Genomic DNA, 22,899 nt, shown 5'->3' on the forward strand with positions numbered 1-22,899 from the left:
TTTGAAGATCATTTTCACAATGAGCACTTGTCTGCTCCATTATGATAATGAAACCATGGACCTGGAATTTAGCATGTAGCTTCAATACTGACACCAACCTTGTCTGTCTGTGAGCAGCCTCGGATGAAGATGCAAACATGTAACTCCAACAGGTGCAACTGAGTAAGCAGTCATTAGATGATAAAGCGGAAATGTCAACAACAACAAAATTGTCCAGGCTCCTGAGGAAATATTGAGTTTTTCTGTCTTGCCAACTGGAATCTATCCAACAACAATTCATTCATCCCTTAATGTCAATCATCTGCAATGAATACAGAACAACAGTACATTGTCATCTAAATGATTGAGTGAAGTGAACTATGATTTTGGTAGCAGCATAGGCATTTTGTTGTGCTCTCACATTGAATTTCTGAGTGAAAGTAAACCAACTGCTAGGGGAGGAAGAAGGCCCAGTGGTGCCTCTCTCTGTGTAGTTAGCCAACAGTAAGACAGCTCCTAAATGCTAGCTAGCCAGTGAGGTGAAACCGCAAGCCTCCACATGCCAGTCAATCAGTCAGATTTAAGTCGGCTTTGCCAAGTCTTTGGCTTGATGTGTGCAGCCTTTACTTTATGTGGTTTGAAAGTTCTACTTTAAGGGGGAAACACAAATAAAGAAGTGGGGGAAAAGAAAGAGTGATGACCTGTCAATGGGCCCTGGGCTTTTCTCTTTACATTCTCTTCTTCCACCCTACTCTCTCTCTCTGTCTTTCTTGCTCTCTGCCTCTTCTTTCTTTCCCTTTTCCTCTATCTCGCTCAGAGGGCTTGATGAAATAAACAGCAATCACTGTAGCATGAGCACCCAGCCTTAATTGAGCTCTCACTTTCACAATCCTTGTTCCAGTGTTTCCATGGTTATACATTATCCATCTATATTTTAGACATGCAGTTTTTTTCCTGTAATAGGTAAATGTCACAATATAATATTCTGTGTTTTTACTTGTTGAGATGTTACCTAACATGCCCTAGATGGATAGGTAGAGTACATAACCAGCCCAATTATATTTATTACACTTATCAAAACTTTGATTAAATATTTATTGCTTAAAACACTTGTGTAAATGTATCACATATCCCCTCTGTCAACATAAAGCAGTAGACTACTAGTGAACTTGTGAGGATGCACAGCAGCTAGTAAATAAAGTGAGATTTGTCAAGCTGCCCATCCAACTGCAGAGAACTGATTTGGTGTTTTATGTCAAATTCACAGATATCACAGATGGCCATCTGAAATATATTCCAGTATCATGGCAATCTAGGAAATAGCCTTTATCAGGCAAGGTCACTTACAGTCTGTGTAAATGGATAGAAAATGTTGTTAGCGCACAAGCACGCACACACACACACACACACACGCGCACAACAAATCTGCACAATGGTGAGCTACAGTACAGCTGTATATGGGCGGGGAATGCTTAATGACGTCAATTGAATTGGTTAGGTGACGAGCCCTTACCACGCCCCATGTGGGTGATGGGGGGGAGGGGAGGGGAGGGGAGGGAGACAGGCTGAGCTGATTCCACGTGTGACGCTTGCATTCCCAGCTCAGTGATATTTTCTTTAGCGGGCTTCGGTGTAGCCTTGTGCGTCTTCGTTAGTTACTGGCTATAGTTGGGTTAGCTATGGAGGGAGACGGGAGCCAAGCCACATCTGGAGGAAGCCCTAATGATTCTCAACACGACCCGGGGTAAGACTGCAAATAGCATTGTCACTTTTATCGTTATAGCTACGTTGTATCAATAGTGCAAGGCTTATCAAAGCACTGACATTGATGTTGCTTTCCGGGTGCAGTCAACTACACCTTTGTTTGATTATATTAACAAACGGGCCTGCCCCCTTTTTCTATAGCTAAAACTCGCTGTGTTTGATAACTACAGCGCTCTTGCTGCTGCTCTGCCAACGTTTTGCTCGCTTTTGGTCGCTATAGCAAGTAGTTAGCTACATGTCAAAATGGCCGATCTGACATCTGGACTCACTTCTGCTATGTTTTCCCCTTACAGTAAAATGTTTATCGGTGGCCTCAGCTGGCAAACTTCGCCAGGTAAGAAAATAATTTGCGGACTACAGTGTGGCATTGTCGGGTTGTGTTCTGTGGTAGCTGAGGCTGCCCGTGTTGGTTGCAACGTCTGTGTGTGTGTTGGGGGGGGGATACGGTGTGTGTGTACCTCATAGCGCGCGTGTACCTTAGTGCGCGCAAGGTTATTTTTATTTCCAATCATTTGAAGTCCTCTATTCGACCCCTATGTGTATGGCTATAGGCATTTTAAAGCTCGTACATAGACTATTCTATATTTGACAGACGAATGAAAACGTCCAGTAACCTTCTGTTTGTTTTTCTTTGCGCAGACAGCCTTAGAGACTATTTTACTAAATTCGGGGAAATCAGAGAATGTATGGTGATGAGAGATCCAACGACAAAACGCTCCAGGTAATTAGCAAGTACATTTTCCCACTGTGTTTGTATTTGTCTTGATTGTTAACGTACGTGGTTTTGCAGTGTCCTTATAACACAACGTCAGTTAGCAAGAAATCAGCCATTTATTTTTGTTGCGCTTTTACAAGCGATTGAATCAGCCCATTCAGAAGGTAACGCATTTTGACATTGACCGGACACTTCAGATAGAATACTGGAGGATCTTTGAATATTCCTGAAAATATAGGAAATAATTAGACTACACTACTCATTCACATGATTCCTTGTGCAGCAATAAAAGGAAATGGCATTTACATTTAAGAAATAATTGAATCTGATATGAAAGGGAAACTCTTTTGATATCAAGTTGCCTACCATACTCCATAATAGCTAATGTTGGTAAATATTTGTTACAATGTAACATTTGGCTGCATTATATATTTGTTAGTCTACAACTCTTTCGCTACACCAGCAGTCTGCTAAATATGTGCATGTGACCAATACAGTTTGATTTGATTTACAATGTAGCCTGTCTTTTGGCTTTATTATTTGTTTCCATGTAATGGCTGTAGTTATACTTTCCTGACTGATGGGCTGTTTGACCACTCTCCTGCCCCCACTGACTGATGGGCTGTTTGACCACTCTCCTGCCCCCACTGACTGATGGGCTGTTTGACCACTCTCCTGCCCCCACTGACTGACTCACTGCTTACAATGTTTCTTGTTTTTTTTCCACAGGGGCTTCGGATTCGTTACTTACGTAGATGCTGCCAGTGTAGATAACGTCTTAGCTCAGCAACACCATGAATTAGACTCAAAAACGGTATGTCTCCTCTCTTCTGTCACGTTTTAAATGAAGTGTTTGTGGTTTTGTGACGCACCTGTCTGGCATGATTGACTATGTCCTATTGAGTTATTGATTATTCACTCTCACAGCCTCATGCACTTGATGACAATAAGTAGCCCACCCTCCTTCAAATTACAAGACCTTCTGCTAACCCTATCTTTACCATTGAGTATTGAGTGCCATGTTACATAAAGTAATTTGAGTACCAATGGCACCTGCAATGCTTTGTCTCCAGGAACATCTGAGTGTTTTGAGATGGGGGAACATGTTTATTGTTGAATCTGCATATTATATAAAGTGATTGTTATTCTGTATTTGTTTTTTGTGAAAATACATTCCCAGCTGTCTTTATAGATTTTAGTAGGCTTAACATTGTTGTACATATTTGGCTTTGTTTTTCACGCACCATATCTATGCACCATCAGGCATTATTGGCTTTTCTTTATTACAAAATGCAGTTTATAAATAAATGTTGTTTTTTAAAATCACCCTATCTTGATTTAAACTTTAATTTTTCATCTTCCCAATTCCCAAAAGACTGTCATTGGCTGCAGTATTCACCCACTTCTCCCTGTCTTCATCTCAGATGTCTGCATATTATCCACACACCTTCCGTCTGCATATTATCCACACACCTTCCGTCTGCATATTATCCACACACCTTCCGTCTGCATATTATCCACACACCTTCCGTCTGCATATTATCCACACACCTTCCGTCTGCATATTATCCACACACCTTCCGTCTGCATATTATCCACACACCTTCCGTCTGCATATTATCCACACACCTTCCGTCTGCATATTATCCACACACCTTCCGTCTGCATATTATCCACACACCTTCCGTCTGCATATTATCCACACACCTTCCGTCTGCATATTATCCACACACCTTCCGTCTGCATATTATCCACACACCTTCCGTCTGCATATTATCCACACACCTTCCGTCTGCATATTATCCACACACCTTCCGTCTGCATATTATCCACACACCTTCCGTCTGCATATTATCCACACACCTTCCGTCTGCATATTATCCACACACCTTCCGTCTGCATATTATCCACACACCTTCCGTCTGCATATTATCCACACACCTTCCGTCTGCATATTATCCACACACCTTCCGTCTGCATATTATCCACACACCTTCCGTCTGCATATTATCCACACACCTTCCGTCTGCATATTATCCACACACCTTCCGTCTGCATATTATCCACACACCTTCTGTCTGCATATTATACACACACCTTCCGTCTGCATATTATCCACACACCTTCCGTCTGCATAATATACACTTCCTCTCTCACTGCAAGTCTGCTAAAGTGCACACATTTGCACAACATGACCCATTTTAAATCACAAACCCAAGACTAACTGTTATCCCCAGTGAATGCCATAAAAACATACCGCTATTGTTTAATTTATTGTCACAGTATATTTAGTTTCTGAATGTATGGATGGATCAAATGAGTTTGGTGGGAGGAGGTATATGAGGACGGGCTCATTGTAATGGCTGGAATGGAATAAATAACTATATTAAACAAATGGAAACCACATGTCTGACTCGTTCTTTTTATTTCATTCAAGCTATTACAATGAGCACGTCCTCCTATAGCTCCTCCCACCAGCTTCCTATGAAATTGGATAGATTCTAACTGAAACTTTAATTACAGGTTTCATGTTTATCTGAGGGTGACAGTTGGTCAGAGGAATGCCATGACTGCAAAATAATGGTGTTGTGATGATTCGCCCTCTGCGTTTAGTGTTTGATTCTCCATATTGGATAGTTTGATCATTTGATTCTAGTGCTTTGTCTTTGAAATTGTGCATGACACAAACATTATTTATTTTATTTTTTATTTTACCTTTATTTAACCAGGCAAGTCAGTTAAGAACACATTCTTATTTTCAATGACGGCCTAGGAACAGTGGGTTAACTGCCTGTTCAGGGGCAGAATGACAGATTTGTACCTTGTCAGCTCGGGGGTTTGAACTCGCAACCTTCCGGTTACTAGTCCAATGCTCTAACCACTAGGCTACGCTGCAGCAGTTGTAGGTTAAGTAATAATATGTAGTTACACAGCAACTACCTTGTAAAGATGTATTGTAATGTGGGACCAAAATAATTAATTGAAAGCTCAGTAAAGTCACACTGTCATGTTCTGTATGTAGATGCTGCAGTGTATGCTCTAACTCAGCTGTGTGAGCCAGTGCTCAATGGGCTCGTAGTTTAGGAGCGGTGGAGTGAATACAAGCAGCCTAGATTGTCTTCAAGGACTCATGAGAACTGCTCTGATAGTGCCAAAAGCTCTAGGTTTATAAAACAGATAGCTGAAGAAGGAAATGCCTGTAGCTTCCCACACCTCACCCCAGGAAAATTACACTGATATTAATTTAAATGCGCATTTCTTTGTGAATCTATATGCAATTTATTTTGTAGCCTAATGAATTTGTAATAATAGAGGGATCATTATGACTGCAGGTTTGAATGTAATGTTGTGATTAATTAGTACACCTCTAACAAAACCTTATTGATAAGGGGCAAATGTTAGTCTTGCAAACAAACAAAAAATATAGGGGAAATGTGTATTTGAGAGTACATGCAGTTTTAGCCCAGCAAAGGAAGCAGTGTAGACACACTCTCTCTCCCTAACTCTCGATGTGCACCTAAGTGTTTTTCATGCCTTCTCTCCCCTCCTCCTTTCTGGACTTGCATCTACATAGGATTATTAGAAAACAGCTGATGACATCCATGCATTAAGGGACCTAGAGTAGAATCTTTAGAGGATCTACTGCTTGTGTGGTATAATGTAATAGAGTCAACATTGAGCTGCCGACTCCCCTCTCTGTGCCTTGGGAGGTGTTCTACATTAAAGTGCTGGTGCAGTGTGAAATAGAGGGGAGTCACATCTCACCTTAAAGGTCCAATGCAGCCATTTTTATCTCAATATCAAATCATTTCTGGGTAACAAAGTACCTTAATGGGATTTTTTTTCTCCAATTAAAATGGTAAAAAAAGCGGTTCTAAGCAAAGGGCAATTTCTCAAGCTAGAATTTTGCTAGGACTGTCTGGGAGTGGTCTAAGTGGGGAGGGGAAAATATACATTTGCTGTTATTGGCAGAGCGGTTTGGAACACTTTCTTATTGGTCTATTCACTAATTTATCACCTGGTGATGTCAACTCCATCCCACCAAAACGGCCTGAAATTTCAGGTGGTAATTTCAAACAGCTCTTACACTAAAAAGGCACTTCATTGTATGGAAATGTATACTGAACAAAAATTATAAATTCAACATGTAAAGTGTTGGTTCCATTTTTCATCAGCTGAAATAAAAGATCCCAGAAATGTTCCGTATGCACAAAAAGCTTATTTCTGCCAAATTTTGTGCACAAATTTGTTTACATCCCTGTTCGTTAGAAATCCTCCTTTGCCAAGATAATCCATCCACCTGACAGGTGTGGCATATCAAGAAGCTGATTAAACAGCATGATTATTACACAGGTGCACCTTGTGCTGGGGACAATAAAAGGCCACTCAAATGTGTAGTTTTCTCACACAACAAAATACCACAGATGTCTCAAGTTTTGAGGGAGTGTGCAATTAGCATGCGGACTGAATGTTAATTTCTCTACCGTAAGCCGCCTCTGTCGTTTTAGAGAATTTGGCAGTATGTCCAATCGGCCTCAGAACGGCAGGCCAAGTGTAACCATGCCAGCCCAGGACTTCCACATCTGGCTTCTTCACTTGCGGGATCGCCCGAGACCAGCCACCCGGACAGCTGATGAAACTGTGGGTTTGCATAACTGAAGAATTTCTTCAAATACTGTCAGAAACCTTCCCAGGGAAGCTCATCTGTGTGCTCGTCGTCCTCACCAAGGTCTTAACCTGATTGCAGTTCGGCATCGTAACTGATTTCGGTGGGCAAATGCTCACCTTCGATGGCCACTGGCACGCTGGAGAAGTGTGCTCTTCATGGATGAATCCCAGTTTCACCTGTACTGGACAGATGGCAGACAGCTTGTATGGCGTCCTGTGGTCGAGCGGTTTGCTCATATCAACATTGTGAACAGAGTGCCCCATGGTGAGGTTATGGTATGGGCAGGCATAAGCTACAGACAACGAACACGAGATCCCGAGGCCCATTATCGTGCCATTCATCCGCCTCCAGCATCTCATGTTTCAGCATGATAATACATGGCCCCATGTTGCAAGGATCTGTACACAATTCCTGGATGCTTAAAATGTCCCAGTTCTTCCATAGCCTGCATACTCACCAGCCATGTCCACCATTGAGCATGTTTGGGATGCTCTGGATTGACAAGTACGACAGCGTGTACCAGATCACGCCTATATCCAGCAACTTCGCACAGGCATTGAAGAGGAGTTGATCAACTCTGTGAAGGAGATGTGTCGTGCTGCATGAGGCAAATGTTGGTCACACCAGATACTGACTGGTTTTCTGATCAACACCCTACCTTTTTTTAAGCTATCTGTGCCCAACATGCATATTATTATTATTATTATTATATATTAATATTATTATATTATTCCAACTCGTGAAATCTATAGATTAGGGCCTAATGAATTTGTATTGACTGATTTTATTATATGAACTAACTCAGTAAAATCTTTGAAATGGTTTCATGTTGTGCTTATTTTGGTTCAATGTACATAAAACACACTGGCCTTTAAAAGGTGCTGCCTGGTCAGTCGACCGTCTGCATTGGCCATGCAGGATTTACCGTGATATGGCCTCTGCAGAAGTCAGGGCACTCATACTTTTTGTACTTTGCGGAGAAGTGCAGAGCTGTTGTGGAGGAAGTTTTCAAGGAAGTGAGCTTGTGTTTATACAGAACCTCCTGCTCACTCACTGTCAACCAATCATGTCAATGCGGAGCGAGGCACACGACAATGAGGTACAGAGCTCAATTTGGCCTCTGCATGCCTCCGGAAGCTCTTCAATTGCGTCACATCATCCATACGGCGCCTCCGACCACATTTTCGGATGAAGCATAAATTGGCTCTAACACTGCCAGGTGAGGCTAGACTGGGAAATTGAAATCCAGACAGCAACATGGTTTGGTTTGTCAGCATGGGGAATTCAATGCAGCTGCTGTTGTTCTTTTCTTCCTTTCATCAGGATACAGTTATATTTTTCCTCTAACATTCAATGTACATGATTCCCTATTAGAATAGTCTGTGATTGCAAAATGCCCTTAAACCCTCATTAATTGTACAACATTCTAAGTTGTTACTAGTTTTAGTACAGAGTTACTTCACAGGTATACGATCAGAGTTTTAGCATTATTTCAATTGGAGATACCTGTGGTTTTCCATTGCGGCACATGTATTTTCCTCTATTACATACGCTGAGGCATGTACTGCATACACACACTGCGTATACTTGACATGCATCATGTTTTATGTAATCCTTGACAACATGGAAATGAAGGCTTGGGGTTGAATAATACTCAGTGTCTGTCGACAATAGGATTTCTGCTGATGTCATTTGTAAAAGCAATCTCTTGTAGACTGAACACTTTTCTGGCTAAATCACATCCCACTCTGCTAATGCATTCAGTCAGCTGAATTCAAACAGTCACTTTCTACCAGTGTCTAGTATTTTTGTCCGTCACACACCGACAGCTCTCTCTGTTATATTTCCCCTCCGTTCCTTCTATTCTTTTTTTTCCAATTGACAAGCTCTCATCCTACTTTATCCACAATATTCCACTGATGGTCTTTTCCCCCTTTTAGCTATGTGGCCTTAAAGATGAAAATGTGAAAGGAGAAATCCTTTGTTCACAGGACAATTGAATGATGGGGCTATATTCAACCTTACTGTGACAAATGGCAAATGTGTCTTGAATGTCCTGGCTGTTTTAATGCATTGACTGTCCCATTTTAACGGGACGTGTTCTTGTGCATGATTTCAATTTTAGAAGTGAGGGGAAAATGTAATGTTCAAATGAATGTTTGATTTGCACAAGTTGTTCTTGAGGAAGTCTTGTGGTTGGTGTTAACACCTGACTTTATATCTCACATTTAGTTTGAGCTACTTTTTGACAATTCACATATCTGCAGTTCAGCACAGAGCAAATTCTGTAATAAATAGTGAAAACATAAATGACTGTTTTGCAGTAAACTGATGCAATGATGAATACTACAATGCCTTTTTTTGTTTTCAGGCCTCATTGTATTAAGTCCGAACCCAAATGTTCAAATTCATATTGGCTGCCATAATAACCCCTTGGATGGAATCAGGAAATTATATCTAGCTATTCTGCGTAAAAGCATGCAGCGATGTGATCTCGTAATAACCATGTTTTGTGAATCCATAATGTGAGTAAAAAGAGTAGATGACTCCAGTCAGTGTTATTTGATTTGAAATGAAAATCATGTTTTCCAGGAGGGAAACATTAAGTGGCTTTGAAGCTATTAAAGCGATACTTTGGGATTTTAGTTTCTGTGCCAGTATGAAGGAAGTTAGAGGTATTTGTGCGAGCCAATGCTAACTAGCGTTCGCGCAATGATGAAGTTTATAGCAGATGCAGTTGAAGTCGGAAGATTACATACACCTTAGCCAACTGCATTTAAACTCAGTTTTTCATAATTCCTGACATTTAATTCTAGTAAAGATTCCCTGTCTTGGGTCAGTTAGGATCACCACTTTATTTTAAGAATGGGAAATGTCAGAATAATAGTACAGAGAAGGATTTATTTCAGCTTTTATTTCTTTCATCACATTCCCAGTGGGTCAGAAGTTTACATACACTCCATTAGTATTTGGTAACATTGCCTTTAAATTGTTTAACTTGGGTCTACTCTTTTAGCCTTCCACAAGCTTCCCACAATAAATTGGGTGAATTTTGGCCCATTCCTCCTGATAGAGCTGGTGTAACTGAGTCAGGTTTGGAGGCCCCCTTGCTCGCACATGCTTTTTCAGTTCTGCCCACAAATGTTCTATAGGAATGAGGTCAGGGCTTTGTGATGTCCACTCCAATACCTTGACATTGTTGTCCTTAACTTCTTGATGCACACATCCCCTTAGCGGGATCATTTTCATCAACATCCGCTGAATTGCAGAGCGCCAAATTCAAATTAAATTACTAAAAATATTTAATTTTCATGAAATCACAGGTGCAATATAGCAAAACACAGCGTAGCTTGTTGTTAATCCACCTGGCGTGTCAGATTTCAAAAAAGCTTTTCGGCGAAAGCATACCAAGCGTTTATGTAAGGACATCTCTCTCAGCAGACAAAACATTACAAACAGCTAGCAGCCTTGTACATTGGTCACGAAAGTCAGAAAAGCAATAAAATGAATCGCTTACCTTTGATGATCTTTGTATGTTTGCACTCACGAGACTCCCAGTTACACAATAAATGTTCCTTTTGTTCCATAAAGTTTATTTTTATATCCAAAATACCTCCATTTGGTTGGTGCGTTATGTTCAGAAATCCACAGGCTCGAGAGGTCACGACGGGGCAGACGAAAATTCCAAATAGTATCCGTAAAGTTCGTAGAAACGTCAAATGTTTTTTATAATCAATCCTCAGGTTGTTTTTACAATATATAATTGATAATTGGCTGCTGGCAACCAGCCATCCACTGACGCGATGTGATCTTTCTCGCTCATTTTTCAGAATAAAAGACTGAAACTATGTCTAAAGGCTGTTCAGACCATGTGGAAGCCATAGGAAAAGGAATCTGGTTGATATCCCTTTAAATAGAGGGAAGGCATGCAATGGAACGGAGAGGTTTCAGGAAAAACAGCACTTCCTGGTTGGATTTTCCTCAGGTTTTCACCTGCAATATCAGTTCTGTTATACTCACAGACAATATTTTGACCGTTTTTGAAACTTTAGAGTGTTTTCTATCCTAATCTGACAATTATGTGCATATTCTAGATTCTGGGCCTGAGAAAAGGGCAATTTAATTTGGTTACGTTTTTCATCCAAACATCAAAATAATGCCCCCTACACTCAACAAGTAAAGCCATTTTGCCACAACTTTGGAAGTATGTTTGCCAAAACTAGTTTGTAAACAAGAAGTTTGTGGAGTGGTTGAAAAACGGGTTTTAATGACTCCAACCTAAGTGTATGTAAACTTCCGACTTCAACTGTATGTTGGAGCCATTAAAACTCATTTTTCAACCACTCCACAAATGTCTTGTTAACAAACTAGTTTTGGGAAGCATACTTCCAAAGTTGTGGGAAGTCGGTTAGGACATCAACTATATGTATGACACAAGTCATTTTTCCAACAATTGTTTACAGACAGATTATTTCACTTATAATTCACTGTATCACAATTCCAGTGGATCAGAAGGTTACAAACACTAAGTTGACTGCCTTTAAACAGCTTGGAAAATTCCAGAAAATTATGTCATGGCTTTAGAAGCTTCTGATAGGCTAATTGACATAATTTGAGTCAATTGGAGGTGTACCTGTGGATGCATTTGAAGGCATACCTTCAAACTCAGTGCCTCTTTGCTTGACATCATGGGAAAATCAAAAGAAATCAGCCAAGACCTCAGAAAAAGAAATGGTAGTCCTCCACAAGTCTGATTCATCCTTGGGCGCAATTTCCAAACGCCTGAAGGTACCACGTTCATCTGTACAAACAATAGCAGCCATCATACCACTCAGGAAGGAAATGCGTTCTGTCTCCTAGAGATGAACGTAGTTTGGTGCGAAAAGTGCAAATCAATCCCAGAACAACAGAAAAGGACCTCGTGAAGATACTGGAGGAAACGGGTACAAAAGTATCTATATCCACAGTAAAACAAGTCCTATATTGACATAACCTGAATGGCCGCTCAGCAAGGAAGAAGCCACTGCTCCCAAACTGCCATATAAAAGCCAGACTACGGTTTGCAACTGCACATGGGGACAAAGTTCGTACTTTTTTGGAGAAATGTCCTCTGGTCTGATCAAACAAAAATATAACTGTTTGGCCATAATGACCATCATTATGTTTGGAGGAAAAAGGGGGAGGCTGCAAGCCGAAGAACACCATCCCAACCGTGAAGCATGGGGGTGGCAGCATCATGTTGTGAGAGTGCTTTTGCTTCAGGATGGACTGGTACACTTCACAAAATAGATGGCGTCATATATTGACACAACATCTCAAGGCATCAGGAAGTTAAAGCTTGGTCGCAAATGGGTCTTCCAAATGGACAATGACCCCAACCACCCCAAGTTGTGGCAAAATGGCTTAAGGACAAAGTCAAGGTGTTGGAGTGGCCATCACAAAGCCCTGACCTCAATCCTATAGACAATTTGTCGGCAGAACTGAAAAAGAGTGTGCGAGATCCACAAATCTGACTCGTTTACACCATCTCTGTAAGGAGGAATGGGCCAAAATTCACCCAACTTATTGTGGGAAGCTTGTGGAAGGCTACCCAAAGCGTTTGACCCAAGTTAAACAATTTAAAGGCAATGCTTCCAAATACTAATTGAGTGTATGTAAACTTCTGACCCGCTTCTGCCCCACCCAATGTGATGAAAGAAATAAAAGCTGAAATAAATCCTTCTCTGTACTATTATTCTGACATTTCACATTCTTAAAATAAAGTGGTGATCCTAACTGACCTAAGACAGGTAATTATATTACTAGGATTAAATGTCAGGAATTGTGAAAAACAGAGTTTAAATATATTTGGCTAAGGTGTATGTAAACGTCTGACTTCAACTGTACCTGTAGACTTCCAGTCATTGCACTAATTCTAGTTAGCAATTTTGCTAGCACTAGTTCCTTCAAACTACACACAGAGACATTAACATGGTATCCATGAGTTCATCTGACTGTGGAGAAGTAGATAAAGGGCATTGCCAAAAACTCAAATGTAATATATTTTGAATGGACTTTAGATTTTTTATTATTCTACAATTATATGATTATGCAGTCTAAATGCGCTTTCAATCAAAAAAATGTGGTATGGTGCTTTTTTCTTTACATTTTTCACATAGAGCTTAAATATTAACCTGGGAATTTATGCTAGTTATGCATTTTCTTGGTCAATATACCTTGACTAACCATGATGTGTGAAGGGCTATTGATTTATTAGTCAGCTATGCTTCTACGGAGTAATGCAGGATTATGTGAATGACGGTCCAGGACAATTTGACGATGCAAAAGGAAATAAAATTGTGCATTTGATTAAATCAGCCAGCTTTAATATGACTTCTGATTCATCTGTGTGGGGAAGATGTGAAATCCCACACTGATAATTGTTTACTAGTGTAGGAGGCTTGAGCCCAAAGGTTCCCAGTACAGCTGGGTCTTTCTCTCCCTGGTAGTCCATTGGTAGATTTAATGTCATTGATTGGCTAAAGGAGTCCATTCACCTGGTGATCAAGGACTTATTCAGACCAGGGACAGAGGGGAAGGATGGAAAACAGAAGTCCTGAAGGGGACTTGGGGAATCGAAGCCTGATTAGCCTGTGATTAGTTGTGTTTAAGTGATTGACAACTTTGATAATGATTATCTATCTAATCTCCCTTTTTCCTCTTTCTCTTGTCCTTTTTTAAATATTTACCAGATCGATCCAAAAGTTGCCTTCCCTAGACGTGCTCAGCCCAAGGTAAGACAACATGCTGAACATGTTTTAACCTCTCATGGAGAGGACTTTTAGTTTGTTGGTTGGTTTCTGTAACACTGGGTACATTGCTGACCTGCAGAGAGGGTCTGGTCATGAAACGGCATGTCGGCCTGCAGATTAGTTTTGGTATGCAAGTGTCACTGTCAGGCTGGTCTGGAGCTTGCTACAGGTAGATGACTGGCTGTCTGATTTCTCCTGTAGCTGCACCACCACTGTACTTTTTTACATCAGCATGTTGTCTAGAAACTGTAGTGAGGTAGAATTACCCTGGGTGACTGCTCTAAAGACTTTGCTGCATTTGATTGAATGAGAGAGTATCACATTGTAGTTGTTCACACAATGTTTTTCCCTGAAGACGCTGAGGTAGATTGGGGCATTTTCTTTTTCTTTTATTAACACAAAGAGAGGCATTGCTACTCTGTTACTTTGATCAGGTTTCAAACAGGAATGACGGAGGTAAAGCTTTCCAAGCCGAGGCATATGTTATCTTAAGGCTGGGTATGGCTACATGCATGTAATTGAGAACAGCTAGGGGATGTGCTCGTTTCTTGATACAGTCTCTTCCCCCCCCCCCCCTGTTTTCGGCAGCAGGTAGCCTAGCGGTTAGAGCGTTGGGCTAGTAACCGAAACGTTGCTGGTTCAAATACCTGAGCCGACATCTGTCTGTGCTCTTGAGCAAGACACTTAACCCTACTTTTCTCCAGGGGTACTGTACTACTATGGCTGACCCAGTAAAACAACACATTTCACTCTACCTATCCAGTGTATGGGACAGATAATTCTTTTTATTTTATGACATTTTTTTATGCACCTATTCATGTGAAGTCCAATTAAATAAGAATTTGTTCTTAACTGACTTGCATAGTTAAATAAAGGTTTTACAAAATATATATAAAAAATGGTTTACAGTAATAGTGATAATACTGACAGAAGTCTAGTCTGAGTGTACAGTACTTCGTTCCAGTGCAGACTGTGTTGATATTCAAGCATATGTTACAGTATTTGACAGATTTGTACAGTGCTTTGATATTTTCTGCTCTGTGGGCTGTTTTATGCAAAAAAGCACCCTTAATTTAAATTATGCAATCATTTTTGAATAAACATGAATTTGACTCAAGGACATTTTTAACAATATAGAAAGATGCAGACCTATGTAGGCTATAAGGTGTTTGTTTCTAAAGAGCAATGACACTGTGAAGGAATTTGAATGTGAAATCACACCTTGACTTGTCTTCGGACCCTTAAGGGCAGGCTTATTTTTAACCCTGAGTGGAGTGAGAATATGGCTGTCAAAGAACGTTGAGGCTGTAGGATTAAAGAGCAGTTAAATCAGCATTGCATGGGGTTCTGGCGCATGTACAATTTATGAAAGAAAGGTTTTATGTACAGCAATGTTCAAGCCCTCAGGTTATCGTCGTCCTTTAGAGAAAAACGTGTTTCGATCTCTTGTTTGTCAGTAACTCTGGCTCAGGGTTTTATTGCCCATGTTACATTTCAGAGTGAGCGTTTACCTCAGAACATGCTGTCGGCTGCATGCTCACTCTGTCCCAATTTGGAGTGTTTTTACAGTGTGTGTGTACATTGTGTGTACCTACAGTTTGTGACAGCGTGAGGAACATCCACCTTAGGCATTTAAGGCTGGGTAGGGAGGGACAGCCTCTGGCTGGCTGGTAGGCTAACTGGCTGGTAGGCTAACTGGCTGGCTGGTAGGCTAACTGGCTGGCTGGTAGGCTAACTGGCTGGCTGGTAGGCTAACTGGCTGGCTGGTAGGCTAACTGGCTGGCTCGTAGTCTAACTGGCTGGCTGGTAGGCTAACTGGCTGAGAGCACGTTGTTTCCTAACTCTTCAATATGGGAATGGCTTCAAGGGTGGCAGGTGTCCACAGCACACTTGTCCAGCTAATTGAAATGAAGAACTTTCCCAGAGTGGACAATCACTGGAGGAGAAATGATGAACTCACTCCCTTCACCACTCACATGCCAGGCCAGCCACTCTGGTCCAAGGCAGCGCAGGCAGGCAGGCTCAGGGCCTGGGGCTCCGAGATGAACGGGTATTAAACCAGGCTGCAGTTCTCAGCAGCAGTCGGAACACAACACAGCCGCTACGTGTTTTCTTTGTGTTAAGCGAACCACCCAATAATAAGCTTTATGCAATTATACAACCGCCATCATATACAATCATGTGGCATTATGGCATTATATTTGTGACTTGCCCCATATTTTGGAGTATGCTGAATAGAACTGAAACAAGCAGGCGTATGTTGAGTACTGTACTTAGCTGGGGTGTCATTCATTTGGCAACTTTGTGAACAAGTCAAAGAAGATGAGTTTGTTGGTTTATTACCAAACAGACATTAAATGCAGACATACCAGGAGTTTGCCTTTCCAGAGTCTATACTGTTAGTTTTATGGCTGTTATTTTTTATTCCTGAGGCAAGCATCTATACATCTCAGCGGTGGCACCACAGGTCTGAGTGGTGTGACCAACAAAACATTCTGGGGCCCATAGTGTTTCTTGATCTGGTAACCTAACCAGGTTAAACTTTATACGGTATGACATGATCTATTATAAAAATGTTTAATATTTTCTATTTAGGTCACATGGTTTAGTATCTCCTGGGGAAAAAAGGGGAGGTTGAAAACCCTGTCCAACTGCAGCAACCTTTTACCTCATATGAATTATATTTTAAAATAGGACTAGGGGGGTTTCATACACCAACACAGAGAAAGCATCATGATTGGACAATAAAACTCACAGGGCTGAGTTATGCAGGTTTGCATCGTGTCCTCCTACCCTATGCAACTGTTGGCTATTAAAACATTTCCTCAGGTTGTCAGCTATTGTGTTTATTGATTAAATCCAGTTGATAACTTTTGGAATGAAACAGTCTAGGGAGCCTAGTCAGCCCAAGTTTGAATATAAACCACATTTGATACCATTCACATTATCTCACAAACAAATGGGCTATAAATACATAACGTCCCCGCTTCGTTCACCATGGCCAGAGAGATGGATCCAATAGTAGACTATGCAGCAGCTGTTGTTAGTAACCTACAGTTGATCAGACGGAAAAATAGTATTGTTTCCATGCAATTCAGCATGTCAGATGGTTTGTGTTTAGGTGTCTAGGCTGCTACATTGCTTGTCTGTCGGGAGTGTGATGTGTTATCACTCTTGCTAAATAAAAACTGGAGGAAAGTGGAGAGCGCAGCTTGAACGTTGTGACCGGTCCGCGTGACCTACGATTTCCGTGAATCTGATTGGTCAAGACACGCAACAAGCCAGTCAGCAGCACTTCGATGTGAAGGACAGAGAGATTGTGCGCGAGTTGACAAATCAAATAGCACTTTGCCCTTGACGGTTTTGCGTCAATATATTTTAATATACTAAATCCAAATACCTGATTTAAAAAGGTATGTGGCAAATGCCGCCTCGTCACACGTTTCCCTGCGGCCCTGATACATCTACATTAGGCTATAATTAGGGATGTGACATATTGAAATAGTTTCATAACGTTTAAATGGCCTTTTCATCAAATTGTACGTGAATTCACTGTGCCGCTGTTTGTCCCCTTCAGTTCAGTTCAACATTAGATCTGTACTACCATTACTGTACCTCTATTCTACCTTCCAGTTTGAATTTCATTCTCATTTAACTTCTCAGAGTATTGCCATACAGGACTTTGCTGCGGTCGCTTGCCTTTCTCTCTGTGCCTTTTCCCCAGCTGTTAACAACGATGATGTAGTGGCGTCAACTCCCATTTCTGAGTTACAGGATTCGATTCCGCTAGCAATCAACTCCTAAGATTCAGTATGTTTGGAACAGAGACTGATTAGTTGCCGTAATTACGTGAACACAAAAATGTGCGTATTTCATAGCGAGCTAGCGAGAGAGAGAGGAACAGTGTAGGCAGGCCAGTCACCAGGCAGACAGTCAGAACCGTAAACTAGGCATATCTATCGGTAATCAAAAACGGTATCTTTCAATGGAGTGCTGTATCTTGCAATTTCTTGTCTCGCAACTTCAGTAAAGCAGGGCCTATCATCAATTAATAGCCTAGGGCATTCTACACGAAACAGACCGAAGACACACTCGCATCATTAGCGAAGAGCAAGGGTGTTATCATTTTCCAAACATTTGCACAACATGCAACTAAAATTAGTTTCTGTTGGACAAATTCCGGTAGGTCCCTCCCCTATTTGTTCCGTTTGCTTCAGTTTAAGAAACGTTTGCAACTGAATCAGCGTAATGAATATTCCCCAGGCGAGGGAGAGCGAGGAGGGGGCAGGCAGAAAGAATCACGGTGCGCATGTTTCTCAGTAATCTTAATCTCTCAATGTCTTGTTTTGCGTGCCTTGTAAATTCACCAAAGTAGCCTAAAGTTCCTCTTCCTCTTTTGGTTTGATTTAAATTACACAGCTTTCCCCAGGCCTGTATTGCCTTCTGTCATCATGAAGTGCTTTGAGGGACTAGTCAAGAATCATATCACCTCCACCTTACTGGCACCCTAGACCCACTGCAAATGGCATACCAACCCAATAGGTCCACAGATGATGTCAGAAAAACAACCTCTCACTCAATGTCAACAAAACAAAGGAGATGATTGTGGACTTCAGGAAACAGTAGAGAGAGCACCCCCCTCTCCAAATAGACCGGACGGGTGTTGTAATAATGGGCTCCTGAGTGGTGCAGCGATCTAATGCACTGCATCTGTGCAAGAGGCGTCACTACAGCCCCTGGTTCGAATCCAGGCTGGGTCACATCCGGGCGTGATTGGGAGTTCCATAATGAGGCGCCAAATTGGCTGAGCTCGTCCGGGCTTGGCCGGGGTAGGCTGCCATTTTAAAGAAGAATTTGTTCTTAACTTACAAAATGTAAATGACAGAATTAAAAGAAGGATGCCTGTACAGAATACAAATATTCCAAAACATGCATCCTGTTTGCAATAAGGCACTAAAGTAAAACTGCAAAAAATGTGGCAAATGAGTTTACTTGTGTCCTGAAAACAAAGCATTACAGTGCATTTGGAAAGTATTCAGACCATTGACTTTTTCCACATTTACATACCTAGTTTTCCTCAACAGTTTTTTAGAAATGTTTGCAAATGTATAAAATAAAACTACAGAAATACCTTATTTACATACAGTACCAGTCAAAAGATTGGACACACCTACTCATTTCAGGGGTTTTCTTTCTTTTGACTATTTTCTGCATTGTATAATAATAGTGAAGACATCAAAACTATGATGTAACACATATGGAATCATGTAACACAAAAAGTGTTAAACAAATCAAAATATATTTTATATTTGAGATTCTTCAAATTAGCCACCCTTTGCCTTGATAACAGCTTTGCACACTCTTGGCATTCTCTCATGCGGGAACCACCTGGAATGCATTTCAATTAACAGTGGTGCCTTGTTAATTTGTGGAATTTCTTTCCTTTATGCATTTGAGACAATCAGATGTGTTGTGACAAGGTAGGGCTGGTATAAAGAAGATAGCCCTATTTGGTAAAAGTCCAAGTCCATATTATGGCAAGAACAGCTCAAATAAGCAAAGAGAAACAACATTACTGTAAGACATGAAGGTCAGTCAATCCGGATCATTTCAAGAACTTTGGAAGTTTCTTCAAGTGCAGTCGTAAAACCATCAAGCACTATGATGAAACTGGCTCTCATGAGGACCACCACAGGAAAGGAAGACCCAGAGTTACCTCTGCTGCAGAGGATAAGTTAATTAGTTACCAGCCTCAGAAATTGCAGCCCAAATAAATGCTTCACAAGTTCAAGTAACAGACATATGAACTGTTCAGAGGAGACTGCATGAATCAGGCCTTCCTTTGTCGAATCACTGCAAAGAAACCACCACTAAAGGACACCAATAAGAAGAAGAGACTTGCTTGGGTCAAGAAACATGAGCAATGGACATTAGACCGGTGAAAATCTGTCTTGGTCTGATGAATCCAAATTTGAGATTTTTGGTTCCAACCACCTTATCTTTGTGACGCAGAGTATGTGAACGGATGATCTCTGCATGTGTAGTTCCCACTGTGAGGCATGGAGGTGTGATGGTGTGGGGGGTGCTTTGCTCATGACACTGTTGATAATTTATTTAGAATTCAAAGCGCACTTAACCAGCATGGCTACCACAGCAATCTGCAGCGATATGCCATCCCATCTGGTTTGCGCTTAGTGGGAGTATAATTTGTTTTTCAACAGGACAATGGCCCAAAATACATCTACAGGCTGTGTAAGGGCTATTTGACCAATAAGGAGAATGATGGAGTGGTGCATCAGATGACCTGGCCTCCACAATCCCCTGACCTCAACCCAATTGAGATGGTTTGGCATGAGTTGGACCACAGAGTGAAGGAAAAGCAGCCAAAACGTGCTCAGTACATGTGGGTACTCCTTCAAGATTGTTGGAAATTCCAGCATTCCAGGTGAAGCTGGTTGAGAGAATGCTAAGCGTGTGCAAAGCTGTCATCAAGGCAAAGGGTGGCTACTTTGAAGAATCTCAAGTACAAAATATATTTTGATTTGTTTAACACTTTTTGTGTTACTACATGATTCTATATGTGCTATTTCATAGTTTTGGTGTCTTCACTATTATTCTACGATGTATAAAATAGTAAAAATAAAGAAAAACCTGGAATGAGTAGGTGTGTCCAAACTTTTGACTGGTACTGTAAGTATTCAGTCCCTTTACTATGAGACTCAAAATTGAGCTCAGGTGCATCCTGTTACTATGGATCAACCTTGCTATGTTTCTACAACTTATTGGAGTCCAAGTGGTGTGTGCATATGTATTCACCCACTTTGCTTTGAATCCCCTAAAGAAGATCTGGTGCAACCAATTACCTTCAGAAGTCACACAATTAGTTAGATTGCACACAGGTGGACTTTATTTAAGTGTCACATGATCTCAGTATATATACACTTGTTCTGAAAGGCCCCAGAGTCTGCAATACCACTCAGCAAGGGGCACCACCAAACATGCGGCACCATGAAGACCAAGGAGCTCTCCAAGCCGGTAAGGAACAAAGTTGTGGAGAAGTACAGATTAGGGTTTGGTTATATAAAAAAATCTGAAACTTTGAACATCCCACGGAACACCATTTAAATCCGTCATTAAAAAATGGAATGAATATGGCACCACAACAAACCTGCCAAGAGAGGGCCGCCCACCAAACTCACAGAACAGGCAAGGAGGGCATTAATCAGAGAGTCAACAAAGAGACCAAAGATACCCCAATCTCCGCTGTGGAGCTTTGCAGCTCCTTCAGGGTTATCTGTCCATAGGACCACTAAGCCGTACACGCCACAGAGCTGGGCTTTACGTAAGAGTGGCCAGAACAAAGCCATGGCTTAAAGAAATAAGCAAACATGTTTGGTGTTTGCCAAAAGTCATGTGTGAGACTCCCCAAATATATGAAAGAATGTACTCTGGTCAGATGAGACAAAAATTGAGCTTTTTGGCCATCAAGGAAAATGCAGTGTCTGGCGCAAACCCAACACCTCTCATCACCCTGAGATGTTTTTCATCGGCAGGGACTGGGAAACTGGTCAGAATTGAAGGAATGATAGATGGTGGGAAATTCTTGAGGGAAACCTGTTTCAGTCTTCCAGAGATTTGAGACTGGGATGGAGGTTCACCTTCCAGCAGGACAATGACCCTAAGCATACTGCTAAAGCAACACTTGAGTGGTTTAAGGGGAAACATTTACATGTCTTGGAATGGCCAAGTCAAAGCCCAGACCTCAATCCAACTGAGAATCTGTGGTATGACTTAAAGTTTTCTGTACACCAGCAGATCCCAACCAATTTGAAGGATCTGGAGCAGTTTTGCCTTGTAAAATGGGTAAAAATCCCAGTGGCTAGATGTGCCAAGCTTATAGAGACATAGCCCAAGAGACTTGCAGCTATAATTGCTGGAAAAGGTGGTTCTACAAAGTATTGACTTTGGTGGGTGAATAGTTATGCACACTGAAGTTTTTGTTGTTGTCTTATTTCTTGTTTATTTCACAATAACAATAACTTTTTTTTGCATCTTCAAAGTGGTAGGCATGTTGTGTAAATCAAATCATACAAACCCACCAAAAATCTTAATTCCAGGTTTTAAGGCAACAATATCGGAAAAATGCCAAAGGGGGTGAATACTTTCGCAAGCCACTATAAAGTCCCACAGTTGACAGGCCAAAGATCTCTTGGCCCGAATGCCAAGTGCCAAGTCTGGGGGGAACCTGGCACACTCCCTACGGTGAAGCATCGGGAAAGGGACTGGGAGACTAGTCAAGATCGATGGAAAGATTGACAGAGCAAAGTACAGAGATCCTTGATGAAAACAGTTTCAGGACCTCAGACTGGGATAAAGGTTCACCTTCCAACATGACAACGACCCTAAGCACACAGCCAAGACAACGCAGGATTGGCTTTGAGACAAGTCTCTGAATGTACTTGAGTGGCCCAGTGAGGGCCTGATCTAACAAATCTGGAGATACCTGAAAATAGCTGTGCAACGACGCTCCCCATCCAACCTGACAGAGCTTGAGGGGATCTGCAGAGAAGAATGGGAGAAACTCCCCAAATACAGGTGTGCCAAGCTTGTAGCGTCATACTCAAGAAGACTCGAGGCTGTAATCGCTGCCAAACGTGCTTCAAAAAAGTACTGAGTAAAGGGTCTGAATACTTATCTAAATGTGATATCTCAGTCTTGTTTTTAATAAATATGCTAAAAAGTCTAAACTTGTTTTTGCTTTGTCATTATGGGGTATTGTGTGTAAATTGAGGATAACAAAACTATTTAATCCATTTTAGAATAATGCTGTAACGTAACAGAATGTGGAAAAAGTCAAGTTGTCAGAATACTTTCCGAATGTACTGTGTGGTTGGGGCAAATCAAACGCATCACTGAGTACATCTCTTCATATTTTCTACCATGGTGGTGGCTGCATCTTGTTATAGGTATGCTTGTCATTG

The 22,899-nt window shown here is 41.3% G+C and overlaps 1 protein-coding gene across 6 annotated transcripts in view; it reads left to right on the forward strand.

Annotated features, from left to right (window-relative positions):
* Window positions 1-1,511: 1,511 nt before the first annotated feature.
* The window catches only part of LOC109905832 (RNA-binding protein Musashi homolog 2), a 369,667-nt gene continuing 348,279 nt past the window's right edge, over window positions 1,512-22,899 (forward strand). For all 6 annotated transcript variants that reach the window (XM_031791050.1, XM_031791053.1, XM_031791054.1 and 3 more), the window contains exons 1-5: window positions 1,512-1,723; window positions 2,037-2,077; window positions 2,383-2,464; window positions 3,188-3,272; window positions 13,859-13,900. In XM_031791050.1, the coding sequence (XP_031646910.1) occupies window positions 1,659-1,723; window positions 2,037-2,077; window positions 2,383-2,464; window positions 3,188-3,272; window positions 13,859-13,900 (315 nt within the window). In that variant the 5' untranslated portion in view covers window positions 1,512-1,658. The remainder of the gene's footprint in view (window positions 1,724-2,036; window positions 2,078-2,382; window positions 2,465-3,187; window positions 3,273-13,858; window positions 13,901-22,899) is intronic.

The sequence above is a fragment of the Oncorhynchus kisutch genome, linkage group LG15 (assembly GCF_002021735.2).
Source record: "Oncorhynchus kisutch isolate 150728-3 linkage group LG15, Okis_V2, whole genome shotgun sequence".
Lineage (NCBI taxonomy): Eukaryota > Metazoa > Chordata > Actinopteri > Salmoniformes > Salmonidae > Oncorhynchus > Oncorhynchus kisutch.